This window comes from Neofelis nebulosa, chromosome 9 (genome assembly GCF_028018385.1).
Source record: "Neofelis nebulosa isolate mNeoNeb1 chromosome 9, mNeoNeb1.pri, whole genome shotgun sequence".
Taxonomy (NCBI): domain Eukaryota; kingdom Metazoa; phylum Chordata; class Mammalia; order Carnivora; family Felidae; genus Neofelis; species Neofelis nebulosa.
Genome location: NC_080790.1, coordinates 2,322,087 through 2,338,811, shown reverse-complemented (window position 1 = coordinate 2,338,811; position 16,725 = coordinate 2,322,087). Strand labels below are relative to the sequence as shown.

General features: G+C 49.1%; 1 protein-coding gene across 2 annotated transcripts in view; it reads right to left on the bottom strand.

The window, feature by feature from the left end:
* Positions 1–950: 950 nt before the first annotated feature.
* Positions 951–16,725, bottom strand: part of RPS7 (ribosomal protein S7) — a 119,572-nt gene continuing 103,797 nt past the window's right edge. Inside the window, exons 1-7 of one of the 2 annotated variants that reach the window (XM_058682424.1) lie at positions 7,011–7,076; positions 6,702–6,785; positions 6,371–6,442; positions 5,510–5,653; positions 4,751–4,815; positions 1,656–1,806; positions 951–1,063 (exon numbers count right to left, since the gene is read on the bottom strand). In XM_058682424.1, coding sequence (XP_058538407.1) covers positions 986–1,063; positions 1,656–1,806; positions 4,751–4,815; positions 5,510–5,653; positions 6,371–6,442; positions 6,702–6,776 — 585 coding nt within the window. In that variant the 5' untranslated portion in view covers positions 6,777–6,785; positions 7,011–7,076 and the 3' untranslated portion in view covers positions 951–985. Of the gene's footprint in view, positions 1,064–1,655; positions 1,807–4,750; positions 4,816–5,509; positions 5,654–6,370; positions 6,443–6,701; positions 6,788–7,010; positions 7,077–16,725 lie in introns of those variants that run through there. The other variant, XM_058682425.1, reaches the window with a different exon arrangement.

Sequence of the window (16,725 nt, the reverse complement as noted above, 5' to 3'; positions counted from 1 at the left end):
GCAAAAGGTCACTTGGGGCTGCCTCCAAGGATGTTTCTTCCCCCCAGTGAAGAGTGGCGGCTCTGAGAGGCAGTTTTGAGGCTTAGCAATCGTGTGTCCCAGAACTCGACACCTACTCCTCCCCCAGCCACCTGGGAGAGAGCTGGCGCAGCTGGGGCCCCTGCTGCTTCGCCCCCCCCCCCCCAAAACTTCTCATCATAGGGACACCGGACTGTCACGCAGAAGACGGACCGCGAATCTGTGCGCAATTGAGTGGTTCTGCAGGAAGGGGAGCAGGGGGCTGCTTGATGGGCGGTCTCAGTTCTCACAGGATCCCACGTTCACAGCAGTGTATGCACCGGAGACCACTGAACTGTACCCTCACAAAGGATAAAATGGTAAACTTGTATGTGTGGTTTTCTTTAAAAGTTTATTTTTGAGAGAGAGAGAGAGAGAGAGAGAGAGAGAGAGAGAGAGAGAGAGAAAGAGAGAGAATAAACCCCAAGCAGACTCCACACTGTCAGTGCAGAGCCCAATGTGGGGCTTGATCCCACAACCGTGAGATCACGACCCGAACCAAAATCAAGAGTCAGACACTTCACTGACTGGGCCCACCCCACCCCCGCCGGGGGGCCCCTGAAGTTCAACTCTGAGGTGGACTTTCCAGGAGACACGGTACCCGAGTAGAGCGCCTCGGCGGGACTAGGATGTACCGTCACCCCGACTACCCGCGCTCCAGTTCCCGTGGATCTTTGGGATGAACTTGTCAAAGCGCCAACGCTTGGCCATTTGGGGCGATCTCACGTGGTCCCGCCCCCTCCAACATCACCGACTCCGGGTACACCCCGCGCGTGCACCCCGTTTCCCCGAACGGCCCACAGACACCCTCTCTGTTCAGAATCTTCCAGCGTGTGCAGGAAGCTACCGGTAATGCATCCCCATCTCCGAAATTCTGAGAACCACGCCCAGAGCAGAATACTGTGAATGTTTTATTTCATCATTTTGTCTACAACTGAAACTCTGGGAACTCAAAGTTAACATCCTTGCCCGTGAGCTTCTTATAGACGCCCGAGAAGGTTTCCACCTACGAGCAAAGAAAGAATTCGTCACAAAACTCTTAAATATGCACATTCATCTGCAAGCCTAATGATTATGTGAAACTGGGCCCTGCATGGCTTCCCCGCCCCCTCAGCAGCCGGGCGCACAGGACACGAGGGGTACACAGGGCGTGCCCGCCTGCCAACGCTGGGGACGAGCTCATCTCTGGTGCTGAGGGACAGGGCTCTACGGTCTGTGCCCAAGTGAGGTGCTCTGAGCCCGTGAGGGACCCCAGGGACCATCCACCTCAGTCACGCTTTCCCGGGAATGAAGGGAAGGGACAGTTCTCCCAGATTCTGACACCACCACATCTCACCCCCAGAAGGATCCACAGCCTTGCTGAGGGGAATTACCTTACTTCCAATTTTCCTAGTAACTTAAAAGGTAGAGAGTTTTGACTTTCAAAACATCCCCCACTGTAAAACCTGACACAGAATCCAAAGGGAAGCGCGCAGAGGTTCCGATGGAGAAAAGCTGGCCCTGGGTTTACGCTCACTGGCTCTGCTGACGCCGGAGACAGGTCATGCCCTTTGCCCTCCCTGTGTCCGGACCCTCCCGCAACGCGGTCACCCCATTACCTTGTGTTCCACGTTGTTCTGCTGTGCTTTATCCAAATGAACCTTTATGAGCCGGCTGCCGTCCAGTTTCACACGGATTCTCTTGCCCACGATCTCGCTCGGGAAAACCAAGTCCTCCAGGATCGCGTCGTGCACGGCGGTCAAAGTGCGGCTGAAAAAGCACAACGTCGGAAGTGAGAAACCTGGAATCTACGAAGGCCTGCCCTCCTGTGAGCCCCTTCCAAGTCAACCACGTAAAAGGCAAATCCCAGGCCCCTAAACCAAGTTACCACTGGGTTTCCAACGGACAACTTACATCTAATCCGTTGCCAGGGCCGGTGCCAAACTAGACAGAGCGACCAACACCTACTTTCCTTCAAAGCTTAGGGGGAGTTCAACGTGACGCCTTATAAACCACACACGCCGCTCCCAGTGATCATCTCCAGGGAGCGGGAAGGCAGGGAGGACTTTCACTTTTACACACAGCTGTAGGCGTATTTTCGGGCACGGTTTCGACCGAACACCTCCGTAACCTCTTAACCACTCGCTCTTCTGCAAAGCCATCCTTCTCCAAAGTTGTCACATTATCTACAAATTCCTGTGACCACGTAACTTCCTAACACAAGATCCTTCAAGAGCTCGCCATGACCTCCAAAGCTCCTCCTGGTTCCCTGGGACGGGATGGGGCACCTCGGTCCCCAGCTCCTACGCCCCCACTCTCATCCCGCCACGCACGCCTCCGCGATTGTCCTACTCGCGTCCCTGACACCGCGTCAAGTCCACGACCCACATGGCCGCTTGACGAGGAGGTTCAACTGATTCCGAACCCCGAGCACTAACGGGATGCTGGGATGAGACAAGAAGGGGCGGCCCTCAGGTTTAGAGGCACCTGTGTCACGGAGCCCATCAGGTCCCCTCGCCCCCAGCAGGTCCGAGACCGCATTCCCCTCATCTGTGCTTCAGAGCTGCCAGTTCCTACGCACACGTCACACCTTCTAGGGGCTCCCGGATGCCTCCCGAGGGCTTCCTGTTCCACGGACAGGAGGCTCAAGGGAAAGCCACTTCCCAAATCTTGCATCACCTCTCAGAAAGCAAATGACAAGGACGCCGCCCCAGTTAAGCTTTTTCCCCACAGTACGAGGAAGAACACAAATACGGACACGTGTCTACCCTCCCCCTTAAAGCGTAAATCAGAATGGAATCACAGCGGCCGCGCATCTTCTGATTCCAACACGGTCTATTACAACGGGAGGGACGGGGATGCAACCTTGACCATCCCGAGCCCCAGGAACGGAACAGGCTCAGAGCAGTAATGGAAACCCTGCTATAGATTAGAAACAAGAACAAAAACAAAAAGAAGTGGGGCGCCTGGGTGGCGCAGTCGGTTAAGCGTCCGACTTCAGCCAGGTCACGATCTCGCGGTCCGTGAGTTCGAGCCCCGCGTCAGGCTCTGGGCTGATGGCTCGGAGCCTGGAGCCTGTTTCCGATTCTGTGTCTCCCTCTCTCTCTGCCCCTCCCCCGTTCATGCTCTGTCTCTCTCTGTCCCAAAAATAAAAAAATAAAAAAAAAACATTGAAAAAAAAACAAAAAGAAGTGAGTCTCAGGACCTCACATGTACAGGAGAAAGCCGAGTACTGAAGGAGAAGAACCGTGGAGGCAGGAGGTCAGGCTGGGAAGCGGTGAAGGGCCGCGGCCGGCCACCTAGGGCTTAGCGCAGGAGCACAGAAGGCCCCACGTGTGGGGGGCAGGTCACCAGGGACGTGGTGAAGTCGTGTCCCCGGAGCTGAGGTGGAAACACACGTCTGGGACGGGGGACGGCCAGAGATGTGGGTGGGGCCAGTCCTGCAGCAGCTGCCCTCAGAGCGAAGGCTTCGTTCTCACACTCCCAGTACCGACGCTGGCTCTCCCGGCCCGCGTGCTCTCCACCACCCCGTGTATCTGATCTCGGGGTCACAAACTACCCGGAACACCAAAAATTCCCTGAATTCTTATGCTACTCCAACTGCCCAGGATCAGGCTCAAAGTACTGAAGCCCAAGATGCAAGTTCCAGAAAGTGTGGCCCCTGCCCTTCCCTCCCCACTCCTCTCCTACAGGAGCAAGTATCTGCCTGTAAGACTCGAGTCCCACCCCTTGTTCAAGTGGTTTTACAAACAAGATGAAGTTAAAAACAGCCCAGCATTACTGGTCTGGCTGAAAAGAGCAACTCTGGCTGAAAAGAGTCCATTCTCCTTATCCCTTTAGAAGTAACGATACGAGGCACAGTACTGACTTCGCCTGGAGGTTAGACAGGTACCAGAGGAGTTTCCCAAATGGTCCCCAGGGCAGGGCCTGCAGGGCTTCAATAATCCAACTCTGTGAAACGAGACTTCAACAACACACCAAAAGGCCCAGATCAAGGAGCCAGCAACTCTCAATCTGAGTTTAGGCCAGAAAACCCTAAGCCAATCAAGTTTAAAGAACACCGTTCGTGAGCATCTATAACCGCAGCAACACTTTTAATCGGTGATGTCAGCAACAGAAAAATATGCCTAATTTCTTAGCCTTGATTCACTGCAAAAATAAAACGTAAAGACCCATCTCAGCCCCCCTCCGCTACATCCAGTGTGCTTGATCCCACAGCTCTGCACTGAGGACCCCCTCACTGTTCCTGTCCTTTACCCAAAGAATTGGAGAAAACCCTCTTTTCTGAGAGCAACGACCTATTCATTCTACCTATGTAAACATGTAATTCTTACTCTACAATTCATTTTAGAACATTTATACATGGGGCGCCTGGGTGGCTCAGTTGGTCAGGCGACCGACTTTGGCTCAGGTCATGATCTCGCAGTTTGTGAGTTTGAGCCCTGTGTCGGGCTCTGTGCCGACAGCTCAGAGCCTGGAGCCTGCGTCGGATTCTGTGTCTGTCTCTCTCTCTCTGCCCCCTCCCCTGTTCACGCTGTGTCTCTCTCTCTCAATAGTAAATAAATGTCTAAAAAAATTTTAAATCAATAAAATAAAATAAAAACTAAAATAAAAAAACAACCTACCAAAACTCTTAGTACAAACAACCGAGCAGATAAGGAGTTGTTCGTAAGGGGTTTACAGCACACTTTTTCGATGCTGATAAAATACTCACCTTCTGGGACGCTTTTGCTTGTTTTTTGTACGGCTTTTTCGAGTTGGCTTAGGCAGAATTCTCCTCTGTGAAGATTACCGTGGAAAAAGAAAAACCTCACGTTAGCAGAAAGCTGGCAACTGTCAAAGTGCTTTAAAAGCCAAAGAGCAATAACAATAAATTCAAAGTTTGCGAAAGTCAAACCACCCAGACCAAACAAGCTACTGAGAATTCCCCGATTTCTCATTAATTCATTCAGAATCCAGAGAACATATTCAAACAGCGCCAGAAAAAAAAATCCCTCGCTCCTGATTTGAGCCCCAAATACTGCACACCTGCCACAATGCCAGGCCCGCCACCTACTGTCGGTAGGAACACGCCTGCGGAGCCACAGCACTAGTTAAATGTGTCACTCTGGCATTTCTCCCCCACACATCTGTTTGCACCAAGGCCAGATCTGAACTTAAAAAAAAAAACACAACCACCTTTCTTGACTACGGGCCCCTTTCCAGGAACTATTCCTCACCATCTGCTTTCCTCCCAAAGCGTACAGCCGCCCGCTTCAATTCTGTCCTGCAGACAAACCACGGCTCAAACCCACCACACGTCCATAATTCCCTCGTAAACGCACTACATTCACGCCCTTGTAAATGTGGAGAGCCGTTTTCACGTTAATAGCAGAAACGTACTTATCTGTTTAATCTACCGCAAACACAAAGTGAAACACAAGTGATTTTAACAAAATTCCCAAAACAAAACATTCACCAGGACAACACACACCTGAGCAATAAAGACCACGTGCTTCCCGCTGAACTTTTTCTCCAGCTCACGCACGAGCCGGACTTGGATTTTCTGGAAAGACTTCAGTTGAGGAACGGGAACAAAGATGATGATAGCTTTCCGACCACCGCCAACTTCAATCTCCTGAAGGAAGAACACAGAACACCAGCGTGACCTTAAGTTCACACGCCCATCTTTCCCATCCGAGCCCAGCGCTGAGCGCGAACACTCGGCTTGAACGTGGTCAAATACTCTAGCACACCAAAATTTTTAAAAAATCCTCCTCCCGCGCTTTCCCACCGCCAGGGCCAGCCCTCAGTCTCCCCTCCCTCACAAACCCCACGCAAGGATGCGTGGGCAACGCTGTGCTCCAGGAGGTAAAGTGCACAACCGGAACTGAGGCTGCTTGTCCCGTGGGCAACCTCCAACCCCGTCCACACGCACTGCAGCTCCTAAACTAAAGACGGGAATTTGAAAAAGTGAATTTCCCCCGACACGGAGTCCAGACCGGCAGCCTGGAAAGTAGACCCGTAAACGCTGCAGCAGAGAAGCCCCGGGAACAAGCGGGAAGGAAGCGCGTTGTTCTCGCTGCCAACATGCCCCGGTTAAGAAGGCCAAGCCTCAGACTTTCTCTGCGAGATGCTCCTTCCAGGACCAGGGAGCGGGGACGGCCGGCTCGGCCAGGTCTCTGACCCACAGTGCGCCTCCCCGCACACTGTGCCACCTTTAAGACGACCTGGGGCAGACCGCTGCACCTGCACGGGGCACGCGGGAAGGGGCCAGGCGGCAGATCCCGCCACCGCGCCCCGCGGACGGTCCGCCTACGACCACCCCCACCCCCGGCATAAACCCCCCCGTTACCTTGGCCGCCGTGATGTTCAGCTCCCTCAGCTGGGCTTTGAGGTCGGAGTTCATCTCCAGCTCCAGGAGGGCCTGGAGAGAGAAGCGGCGGGAGCCGACCCTCAGCGGGGCGCCCGCACCGCCCACGTGCACACACTCAGGGCCTCCTCCCGGACGCGTCCCCACCTCCACCCGGGGTGACACGCGCCGTGCGGGGGGGGGGGGGGGGGCTGGTGCCGGGGCGCGGGCGGCACTTGCTCTCGGGGGATGACGGACACTTGTTGGGGAGGGGAACGCGCGCGTGGGGGCGGGGGGAACACGCGCCGGGGCTCCGGCCCTGCCCTCCCCTCACCTGGGAGATGCCAGACTCGAACTCGTCCGGCTTCTCGCCATTGGGCTTCACGATCTTCGCGCTCGAACTGAACATGGCCTTCTCCTGCAAGTACAGGGCGCCCTAGCTCAGGTGTCCGCGGCCCCAAGCCACAGACCCCCGCCGGTCCCGGCCCCGCTCCACCCCGCGGAAGCCATCGGGGGGCACGGCCCGGGTAATCGGCCGTATCCCCGCCGGGTGAGCCGGGCCCGCCGATGCAGGGAGGACTCCGACACGTGTAGTCCTCAGAGTCGGCGGAAAAGTCCGCGGGAGAGAAGGCCGCCAACATACCTCGGTGAGAGCGCCGGTCTAGGAAGAGGCCTAAGTCTCGCGAGAGCGCCTCAAGTCCCGGCGGCGCAAGGGAAGAGGCGGGAACAGTGCGCGAGAGAAACCGGAAGAACCACCGAGAAAAGGTCGAAGCCGAGAGAGTCCCAGGAAGAGGCTCGTGGGGTCGGGCGCGTTGGGAACGCTCCTCCGGCGGCGCTGTGTCCTACGAGGCGGGGGCCGGGCGGCCGGGCCGGGGTCTGGGCGGGAGACGGGGGCCGAGAAAAGCAACCCCACCCCGAAGAGCGGATGTTCAAAAAAGTCTCATTTAACCCGAAGAAACTCACTTCCCCACCGAAGCCATGAAAAGGAATCAGAGGCTTGGATGCCAGTTCAGCCCGGAGAGAACCCGATGAGATGACGTTCGTTAGAGCTCTTTGGAAACGAAGTGCTTTACGACTAAACGTGGTTTTCCGGCCCTAAACAATTTAGCCCTCGTCCCCACTGCTTGGTGCGGCGGACACTTGGGGACGTCCGCGGACACCTCTCGTGCGGGCCGGAGCGCAGCGAGCCGGGGGCGGGGGGGGGGGGGGGGGAGCCTGGGGCCCGGGGCGCCGACGCGAGCGGGGCAGAGGGCTCGGGGTGGGGTGGGGGACCGTGGGCAGAGCCAGGCCGGAGCTGGACAGCCGGGGTCAGCCGGCCCTGACCTCAAAGCCGGCAGAGATCGCGTATGAGGAAAGATTGGGGGATGACACATCGCTACTGGGTTCGACAAAGAAGTATTTATTAGAAAAGTGCCTCCCGTTGTGCCATGCTGTCACTTCCCTCCTGCCCTAGAGAGGAACGAAAAACATAATGCAGAAATACTCTGATGTCTATACTCTGTGCTAATGCTGCACTAGGTGCTAGCGATTCAGTAGAACCCGCCGAATCCTTGCCCTCGGGAAGATTACCTTTTGGTGAGGAAGGCGAACATAAAGTGGCAAGACCAAGTATGTAATGACAGATGATAGTACCAAACAGTAAAACGAGTCAAGGGGAGAAGAAGGATTCATGCTCTATGAAGTCAGGGAAGTTTTTGAAGAAAGATGTGGAAGAAGTAGGAGCTGTTCGCCAGGAAGAACATTCCAGACAGGGAACAACTTGTGCTAAATTGTCTGGCCGTGGTCACATAATTTAATCTCTAGAGGTCCAGTTTCCTTGACTGTCATATTTAATGGGCCAAGCACTGTGAAAACTGCCGACACCTGTACACCAGCTGATCTCTAAGATTTCCCACCACCTTTACTAAGCTAAAATTGAGTTCCTCTTAGAGTTTTAAAGCTAGGTACGTTTTGGGGCGCCTGGGTGGTGCAGTCGGTTAAGCGTCCGACTTCAGCCAGGTCACGATCTCGCGGTCCGTGAGTTCGAGCCCCGCATCAGGCTCTGGGCTGATGGCTCGGAGCCTGGAGCCTGTTTCCGATTCTGTGTCTCCCTCTCTCTCTGCCCCTCCCCCGTTCATGCTCTGTCTCTCTCTGTCCCAAAAATAAAATAAAAAAAATAAATAAAGCTAGGTACGTTTTTCTAATAATGCTTTTTAAAAAGAGGCCACTATCTCCTTGGAAAGTTAAGAGTCAACTTGTTCAAGAAAGAAAGAAAAGTTTAGCTGCACCTCTAATCTTATCGGGGCAGTCATTCCAAACCCTGGATGAACTATTTCCATTTCCTTAACTCTGCACGCCTTTCCAGCCTGGTTCTGATCTCTGCGGCCCTACCAGAGTAGCACAGGAAGTGTATTCAGTGAAGTTCTTCCAGGTTTCCCCTGCTCTGTTGAGTATTAGTAGTGCGAGAGGCCATGCTTGTCTTGTTCCCCATCTGGGGGAAAGCATTGTCTCATCAGAAGTATAATTTAGCATTAGGGTTTCTTTTTTGTGGATGTTCTTTATCAGGTTGAGGAAGAACCCCTTTATCCCTGTTTTCCTTAGAGTTTTTATCTTGAGTGAGATTGTGTCACCTTCTTTTCATGCAACAATTATTAGCATCTTTTTTTTTTTTTAATTTTTTTTTTCCAATGTTTTTTATTTATTTTTGGGACAGAGAGAGACAGAGCATGAACGGGGGAGGGGCAGAGAGAGAGGGAGACACAGAATCGGAAACAGGCTCCAGGCTCTGAGCCATCGGCCCAGAGCCCGACGCGGGGCTCGAACTCACGGACCGCAAGATCGTGATCTGGCTGAAGTCGGACGCTCAACCGACTGCGCCACCCAGGCGCCCCTAGCATCTTTTGAGTTTTTCTTCTTAGCCTGTTAATATGGTGGGTTACATTCACTGATTTCCAAACACTGAAGCTGCCTTGAATCTCTGTTACAAAAGCCCACTTGTTCGTGGAATATCATTCTTTTTAATATTGCTGGGTTCCACTTACTAATATTTTGTTGAGGGCTTTTTGTGTGTCTATGTTCACAAGGACCATTGATCCCTAGTTTTCTTTTTTGTACTGTTATTGTCTGGTTTTGTATTAGGTTAATCCTAGCATCATAAAATGAGAAGTAAGGGGAAGTATTCCCTCATCTTCTGTTTCCCAGAAAAGCCTGTGAAGAATCAGTGTTCGTTCTTCAAGCACTTGGTTGAATTCTGTCGTGAAATCATCAGGGCCTGGAGATTTTCTCCTTCTTTCTTTCTTTCTTTCTTTCTTTCTTTCTTTCTTTCTTTCTTTCTTTCTTTCTTTCTTTCTTTCTCTCTCTCTCTCTCTTTCTCTCTTTCTCTCTTTCTCTCTTTCTTTAAGAGTATTTAATATTACAAATTGAATTTAGTGGTTACAAAGGTATTCAAATTATCTATTTCATATGGGACTGGATTTGGTAGTTTGTGCTTTTAGAGGAATCTGTCCATTTCATGTAAATAGTTAAATTCATGGAGGCGACTATCGGTTAGGCTTCTGACTCTTGGTTTTGGCTCAGGTCATGACCTCACAGTTCATGAGACTGAGCCCCTTGCTGGGCTCTGTGCTGACAGTGCAGAGCCTGCTTGGGATTCTCCCTCTCTCTCTGCCCCTGCCCCATTCGTTTGCTCGCTCTCAAAATAAATAAACTCTAAAAAACCAAATTGTTGAATTTTTGTGGGTAGAGTGGTTCATAGTATTCTCTTATTATCCTTTTAATATTCCTAGTTTTTTCTTAGGTATATTTTTAGGTAGGTTTCGCAGGGAACCTTCAAGTCAACACATTATTATAACCCTGATGGAATATGCTGAATTTTTAAACCTTGGAACCTGATAGAGTGTCGCATGTGTACGTTTAATAGGTATTTTTAGGCTCACATTCAAAACTTAGAGGTCACTTTACTAATATTTATGTTGGGGAACTAACTGGTATTTGTGCGTTTACTAGTTTCTTTAACTGGAAATGAGTCAGTAACATCAACAGGACTGATTAACAAATAACAGAAATGTAATCTCTCCTGTTCACTTTTATTTTGTCAACCACCTTTGTGTGCATCATTATGGGCTCGTGACTGCTCATCAGCCAACCTCTACCAGTATTCTGCTTTGATGTTCAAGTTGTCTCACTCAGTTTTGGCCAGCAAAACTGTAAACGACTTGAAACATTAGCCCCTCTTATGGGGGCGCCTGGGTGGCTCAGTCGGTCCTTGATTTTGCCTCAGGTCATGAGCTCACGGTTCATGGGATCAAGCCCCTAGTCAGGCTCTGCACTGACAGTGCGGAGCCTGCTTGGGATTCTCTCTCTTCCTCTCTCTCTGCCCCTCCCCCACTTGCCGTGTGTGTGTGTGTGTGTGTGTGTGTGTGTGTGTTTCTCTTTTTCAAATAAGTAAACATTTAAAAAATGATAATAATAAAACATTAGCCCCTTTTTAGATGACTTTCTGTGTCCCATCATCTCTATTAAACTTTGAGCACTGTGCTTTTTGGCACACGGAGCTATCCCAGGCTCGTTTCGTCTTGTTCTGTCTCAGACATGGGGTTAACCTTTTCTCCAGAAAGCCTTGGTTCCTTTTACTGGAAGAATGGTATTGGAAACCAGAATCTTGACACAAGGGTGCATCATGGGGGGCCTCCTGAGGCCGCCTTGATCTTCATAACTAGCATGATCTTTAATAGGTGTTCTTAAGGTCATATGATTTACTAATCCTCCTTGTGTGTCTGTAAATTTTAGTCCTTTTGAGGAGACGAACAGGAAGCCCCCACATGTCACAGAACAGGCATTGGACCTCTACAGCCCTCAAGCACTGAAAGCTAATGGCAGGCACCACTGAATCACAAGGGCAGGAAATGTGGCCATTGCCCCCACTCGGTCATCGGAGACCCCTGTCCCTTTAAAACTCTCTTGGCTAGGCAGAAACCACAGAGTTGGCTTTTGGACCAGAGGCCACCTTCTTCCCAGGTGGTTGGCCTCCTGTGTAAAGCTCACATTCCTTTCAATCAACACCCATGTCTTGAGTATTAGCCTTTTTAGATGGGCAACCAAACGTGAGATTTAGTGACACTCTTAAACCATGTCAATGGACAGAAGTAGAAAAGATGCCCATCGTAAATCACTTTTTCATGTACAGATACAAGTTCATAGTGCTACTTCCAACCCAGTTCTAATAGGACAGCATTCCTTCTGAAACCCTTGATTCTATAGTTAGATCTCCTTTTCTCATAATAAGCATCTTGATCCCTCAGCACATAAATACGATCACTTACTTGCTTTATTTGGCAATATGGGAAAACAAATCCAAAAGAACAGTTCAATATGGATATAAAACCTACAATTAATACAATTCACAATTTTTCTAGTAGGACTTGCCGTTAGTTTGCTACATTCCACAGTTGACTCATGTCCCACTCTGGCATCTTTTGAAGTTTCTCCAATGAAAGTTTGGGTCCGCAGTTTGAGCTTATTTTCACTTTGCGGGTTTTGACATCCTAACAGCTGATACTTCCGAATACACAAAACAAGGTGGCTCTCAGCTACTAGGAGAGAGATGGTCTACTCTACATCGAGACAATGGGAAGAACTTCAACTCACTCTCCAAAATTCTCTAAGTTGTTTTTTTTAATGTTTATTTATTTTTGAGAGAGAAAGAGAGAGCATGAGTGGGGAAGGGGCAGAGAGAGAGAGAGAGGGAGGCACAGAATCTAAACCGGCTTCAGGCTCTGAGCTGTCAGCACAAGAGCCCGACACGGGGCTCAAACTCAGAAATGTCGAGATCATGACCTGAGCTGAAGTCGGTCGCTTAACCGACTGAGCCATCCAGGTGCCCCTAAAATTCTCTAAGTTTTTTAATGTTTTATTCAGTTTTGAGAGAGAGAGAGAGAGAGAGAGAGAGAGAGAGAGAGAGAATGAGCAGGGGAGGAGCAGAGAGAGGGCGAGACACAGAATCCGAAGCAAGCTCCAGGCTCCGAGCCATCAGCACAGAGCCCAACACAGGGCTCGAACTCATGAACCAGGAGATCATGACCTGAGCCGAAGTCAGACGCATAACTGGCTGAGCCCTCCGGGCGGCCCAGTCTCCAAAATTCTTTACGTGGATTCACTTAGCTGCCTTCTGAGTTATCCACCCACAAAGATATACAGCAGTACCAAATTCATAGAAATGGGCGCCTGGGTGGCTCAGTTACGCGTCTGATTCGGTTTCAGTTCAGGTCACGATTCCACAGCTCGTGAGATCAAGCTCTGTGTTGGGCTCTGTGCCGACAGCATAGAGCCTGATAGGGATTCTCTCTCTTTCTGCCCCTTCCCCACTCATGTTCACTCCTTCTCACACTCTCAAAATAAATAAATTGAAAACCAAAATTCATAGAAATAAGTGCTAGCTGAACAGCTAACTTCCCCTTATTTTTAAATTTCAATACCAGAACTCAAGTATTGCACATATTCAGAAAAAAGTTTTAGATATCTAATTCTTCTTTTGATCACTCATGCTTTATAAGTTTCTTTTTTTAAGCTATAAGTTCCTTTTCATTTTACGATCTATAATATCCCCTTCTGACCTAACATATTGTTATACCAAAGTCTGCAGTATGTAATCCACAAAGGGTTCTCCTGACGGTATTTTGTTGGTCCATGTCAATGCTTACAGCCAGAGATCACCACGAACACTCCTATAATTGAACAAGGTGGCTTATTACACTCTGCTGCAAGGGAGACACACATCCTGAGCAGCTGTGAGACACTTCATAAGATGTGAGGAAAGACTTATTAGAGGATTGGGGTTGTGTTAGGGGATTTGGGAGAAAGCTTAAGGAGGGGGGCATTTGTACCGGGGCAGATGCCGTCAGGATGCAGGGTAATTTATTTATTTTTTATTTTTTTATTATGAAGTTTATTGTCAAATTGGTTTCCATACAACACCCAGTGCTCATCCCAAAAGGTGCCCTCCTCAATACCCATCCCCCCCACCCATCCCTCCCTCCCACCCCCCATAAACCCTCAGTTTGTTCTCAGTTTTTAGGAGTCTCTTATGTTTTGGCTCCCTCCCTCTCTAACCATTTTTTTTCCCTTCCCCTCCCCCATGGTCTTCTGTTAAGTTTCTTAGGATCCACATAGGAGTGAAAACATGGAATCTGTCCTTCTCTGTATGACTTATTTCACTTAGCATCACACTCTCCAGTTCCATCCACGTTGCTACAAAGGGCCATATTTCATTCTTTCTCATTGCCAAGTAGTATTCCATTGTGTATATAAACCACAATTTCTTTGTCCATTCGTCAGTTGATGGACATTTAGGCTCTTTCCATAATTTAGCTATTGTTGAGCGTGCTGCTATAAACATTGGGGTAAAAGTGCCCTTATAGGATGCAGGGTAATTTAATAAACCTCATGTACAGGGGCACCTGAGTAGCCCAGTCGGTTGAGCATCTGACTTTGGCTCAGGTCACGATCTCGAGGTCTGTGAGTTTGAGCCCTGCGTCGGGCTCTGTGCTGACAGCTAGGAGCCTGGAGCCTGCTTCAGATTCTGTGTCCCCCTCTCTCTCTGCCCCTCCCCCGCTCATGCTCTTTCTCTCCCTGTTAAAAATAAATATTAAAAAAAAAAAAACCCTCATGTACAATGAGTGCAGACTAGAGCAAGGCTATAGCTACAACAGAGAGAGGCAACAGTCACTCCTCTGAGTCCAGAGAAAGGGTTTTTTGGTATTTTGTAGCTTGGACAATGTTTACGTTCAGTGTGTGTTCAGATTTTGGAGGGGCCTTATTCTTGTCTTCACCAGTCATGGTTACAAAGTGGACTTCTCTGCTGTCCGTGTTCAGTGGGAAAGCTCCAGGGACCTTGCTGTGGGCTCCCTACTGACTCCTGGAGGTCGGGCTCCTGCTTTTTCTTACCCAGTACCAGCCTACCTTCCGCTTTCCTGAGGGGCTCTAGGAGTGACCAGTGACATTAGAATTTCACATGCTCGGCAAAGGACAACATATGAATACATTTTTTTTTTTTAATTTTTGAGAGAGAGAGAGAGAGAGAGAGACGGGGGGGGGGGGCAGAGACAAGGAGGGAGACACAGAATCCGACAAAGACTCCAGGCTCTGAGCTGTCAGCACAGAGCCCGATGCCAGGCTCCAACTCGTGAACCGCACACAGATCATGACCTGAACTGAAGTCGGACACTTAACCGACTGAGCCACCCAGGTGCCCCTTTATGAATACAATTCTTGAGTCACCTAAAAATCCTAACGGGGTACAAATCAGATTTTATGTATTTACTAGTATCCATATATTTTTAAGTTTATTTATCTTGGGGTGGGGGAGGGGCAAAGAGAGAGGGAGAGGAAGAATCCCAAGCAGACTCTGTGTGGTCAGCCCAACTGGGGGCTTGATCTCAGGAACTGAGATCATGACCTGAGCCCAAACCAAGAGTTGGACGCTTAACTGAGCCACCCAGGCACACCCAGTGTCCATATTTCTACTAAAGAAGTCATAAATGTAGAATTTCAATTTCTCCGAAGACTTGGGATAAACATAAGTATTTATACTTTAATGCTCACCCAGTTGAAAGTTCCTAACACCAATTAGGGATGTTATAAAGTATAATCAGAGTGTATAAAAATAAATACAATTAAAATTTTTAAATAACTGGGAAATCTGTCAGATATTATACTTTTAAATCATATCCAAAATTTCAAGTGGAAATTTTTCCATATGTTTATGTTACTTTCAAATTATCTGAATCTTGCTAGAACTGGTTCATAAAAGACACCAATATATATAATCATAACAACATGTAATTGCAATACATTGTAATATAATTCCTGTTTTACATCACAATTACATAAATCTTCGGCTATTTAATTTCAAAAAAATTTGTAATGTTTATTTTTGAGAGAGAGCAGGGGAAGCCCAGTGAGAGAGAGAGAGAGAGAGAGAGAGAGAGAGAGAGAGAATCCCAAGCAGGCTCTGTGTTGTCAGCACAGAGCCTGATGTGGGGCTCGATCTCATGTTGAAATCCTGACCTGAGCAGAAACCAAGAGTCGGTTGCTTAACTGACTGAGCCACCCAGGCACCCCTTCAGCCATTTAATTTTAAAGAAGAAATCACACGCTTCCCTGAAACCAAGCATATCATGTCCTGAGTTCCCCAACTACGCATTCTTCATTTATCACTGAAAGACAAAATGATATTCTTTAAATTTATGTTAAGTGATAAAGTCTCTGATTTTGTTGTATATATGGATTTCTTCCCCCTCCTTTTGAGATGTGAATCTCATGAATTAAAGTAAACGATCTAGGTTTAACGATTGGTGTTTCGGGGTGCCTGGGTGGCTCACTTGATTGAACATTTCTTTATCAGCTCAGATCATGATCCCAGGGTTGTGGGATCAAGCTCCAGGTTGGGCTCTGCCCTGAGTGTGGAGCCTGCTTAAGATTCTTTCTCCTCCCTCTGCCCCTCTCCTGCTCACGTGTGCGCTCGCTCTCTCTCCCTCTCTCAAAAAAAAAAAAAAAAAAAAAGAATCAGTGTTTCTACAAAGTTCTGAAGATGGAATAAACATAAACATAAAAAGAAATCATCTTGAAAATACAGATTCTGATTCAGAAATTGGGGGCTGGGGCTCAATATCTTATATTTCTAACGTTCGCAGGTGTGGCCCATGAGACTGGCCCAGGGACCACACTTCGAGTAACAAAGGACCCGATATAGAGAGGAATTGGAAGAGACATAGTAACCAGGAACTGAGAAAGATTCCTTGCAGCATGAAGGAAATGAATCACAGTATGGACGTTTTCCTCCTGGAGGGACCAAGAGACCCTGCCTGGGTAGTTCTGGTCATGGACAGAGCACTGTAGGGGTGGGGATGCCGTTAAACAGCTAAGCTCTGTTGTCCTTTAAGAAAAAAAAAAATACTAGTTCTATGTTGCATAAAGTGCCCCATTAAAAATGACCCAGCAGCGGGAATGTATGATGTCAGCACTGGAGGCAGAAAGCCTAGAGGTCAGGCAGATGAGCGAGCCCAGACTGCAAGGCTGTTCCCTCCACACCGCTGCGCCCAGCGTTCATAATAAAGTGACAGGAGGAGAGTTACAGTGGAGTCCTTGCACGTGAAATGAATTTATGGACCTGTCTGGCTGAGCAAAAATTAATGGATTGAATTTAGCAAAAGGTTTTGTCTATCTCCTCCCCTTACAGCAGCCAGGGTTTTTATCATTATTTCCTGTTGGCCAGGGGGGAGCATGGGAATGAATGAAGGTGCAAACCAGTGATGAACGTGAAAATCAAATGCATACAAGGAAGCAAGGTCACTGGCTGCTTCTGGAAAGTTTCAAAGTCACTC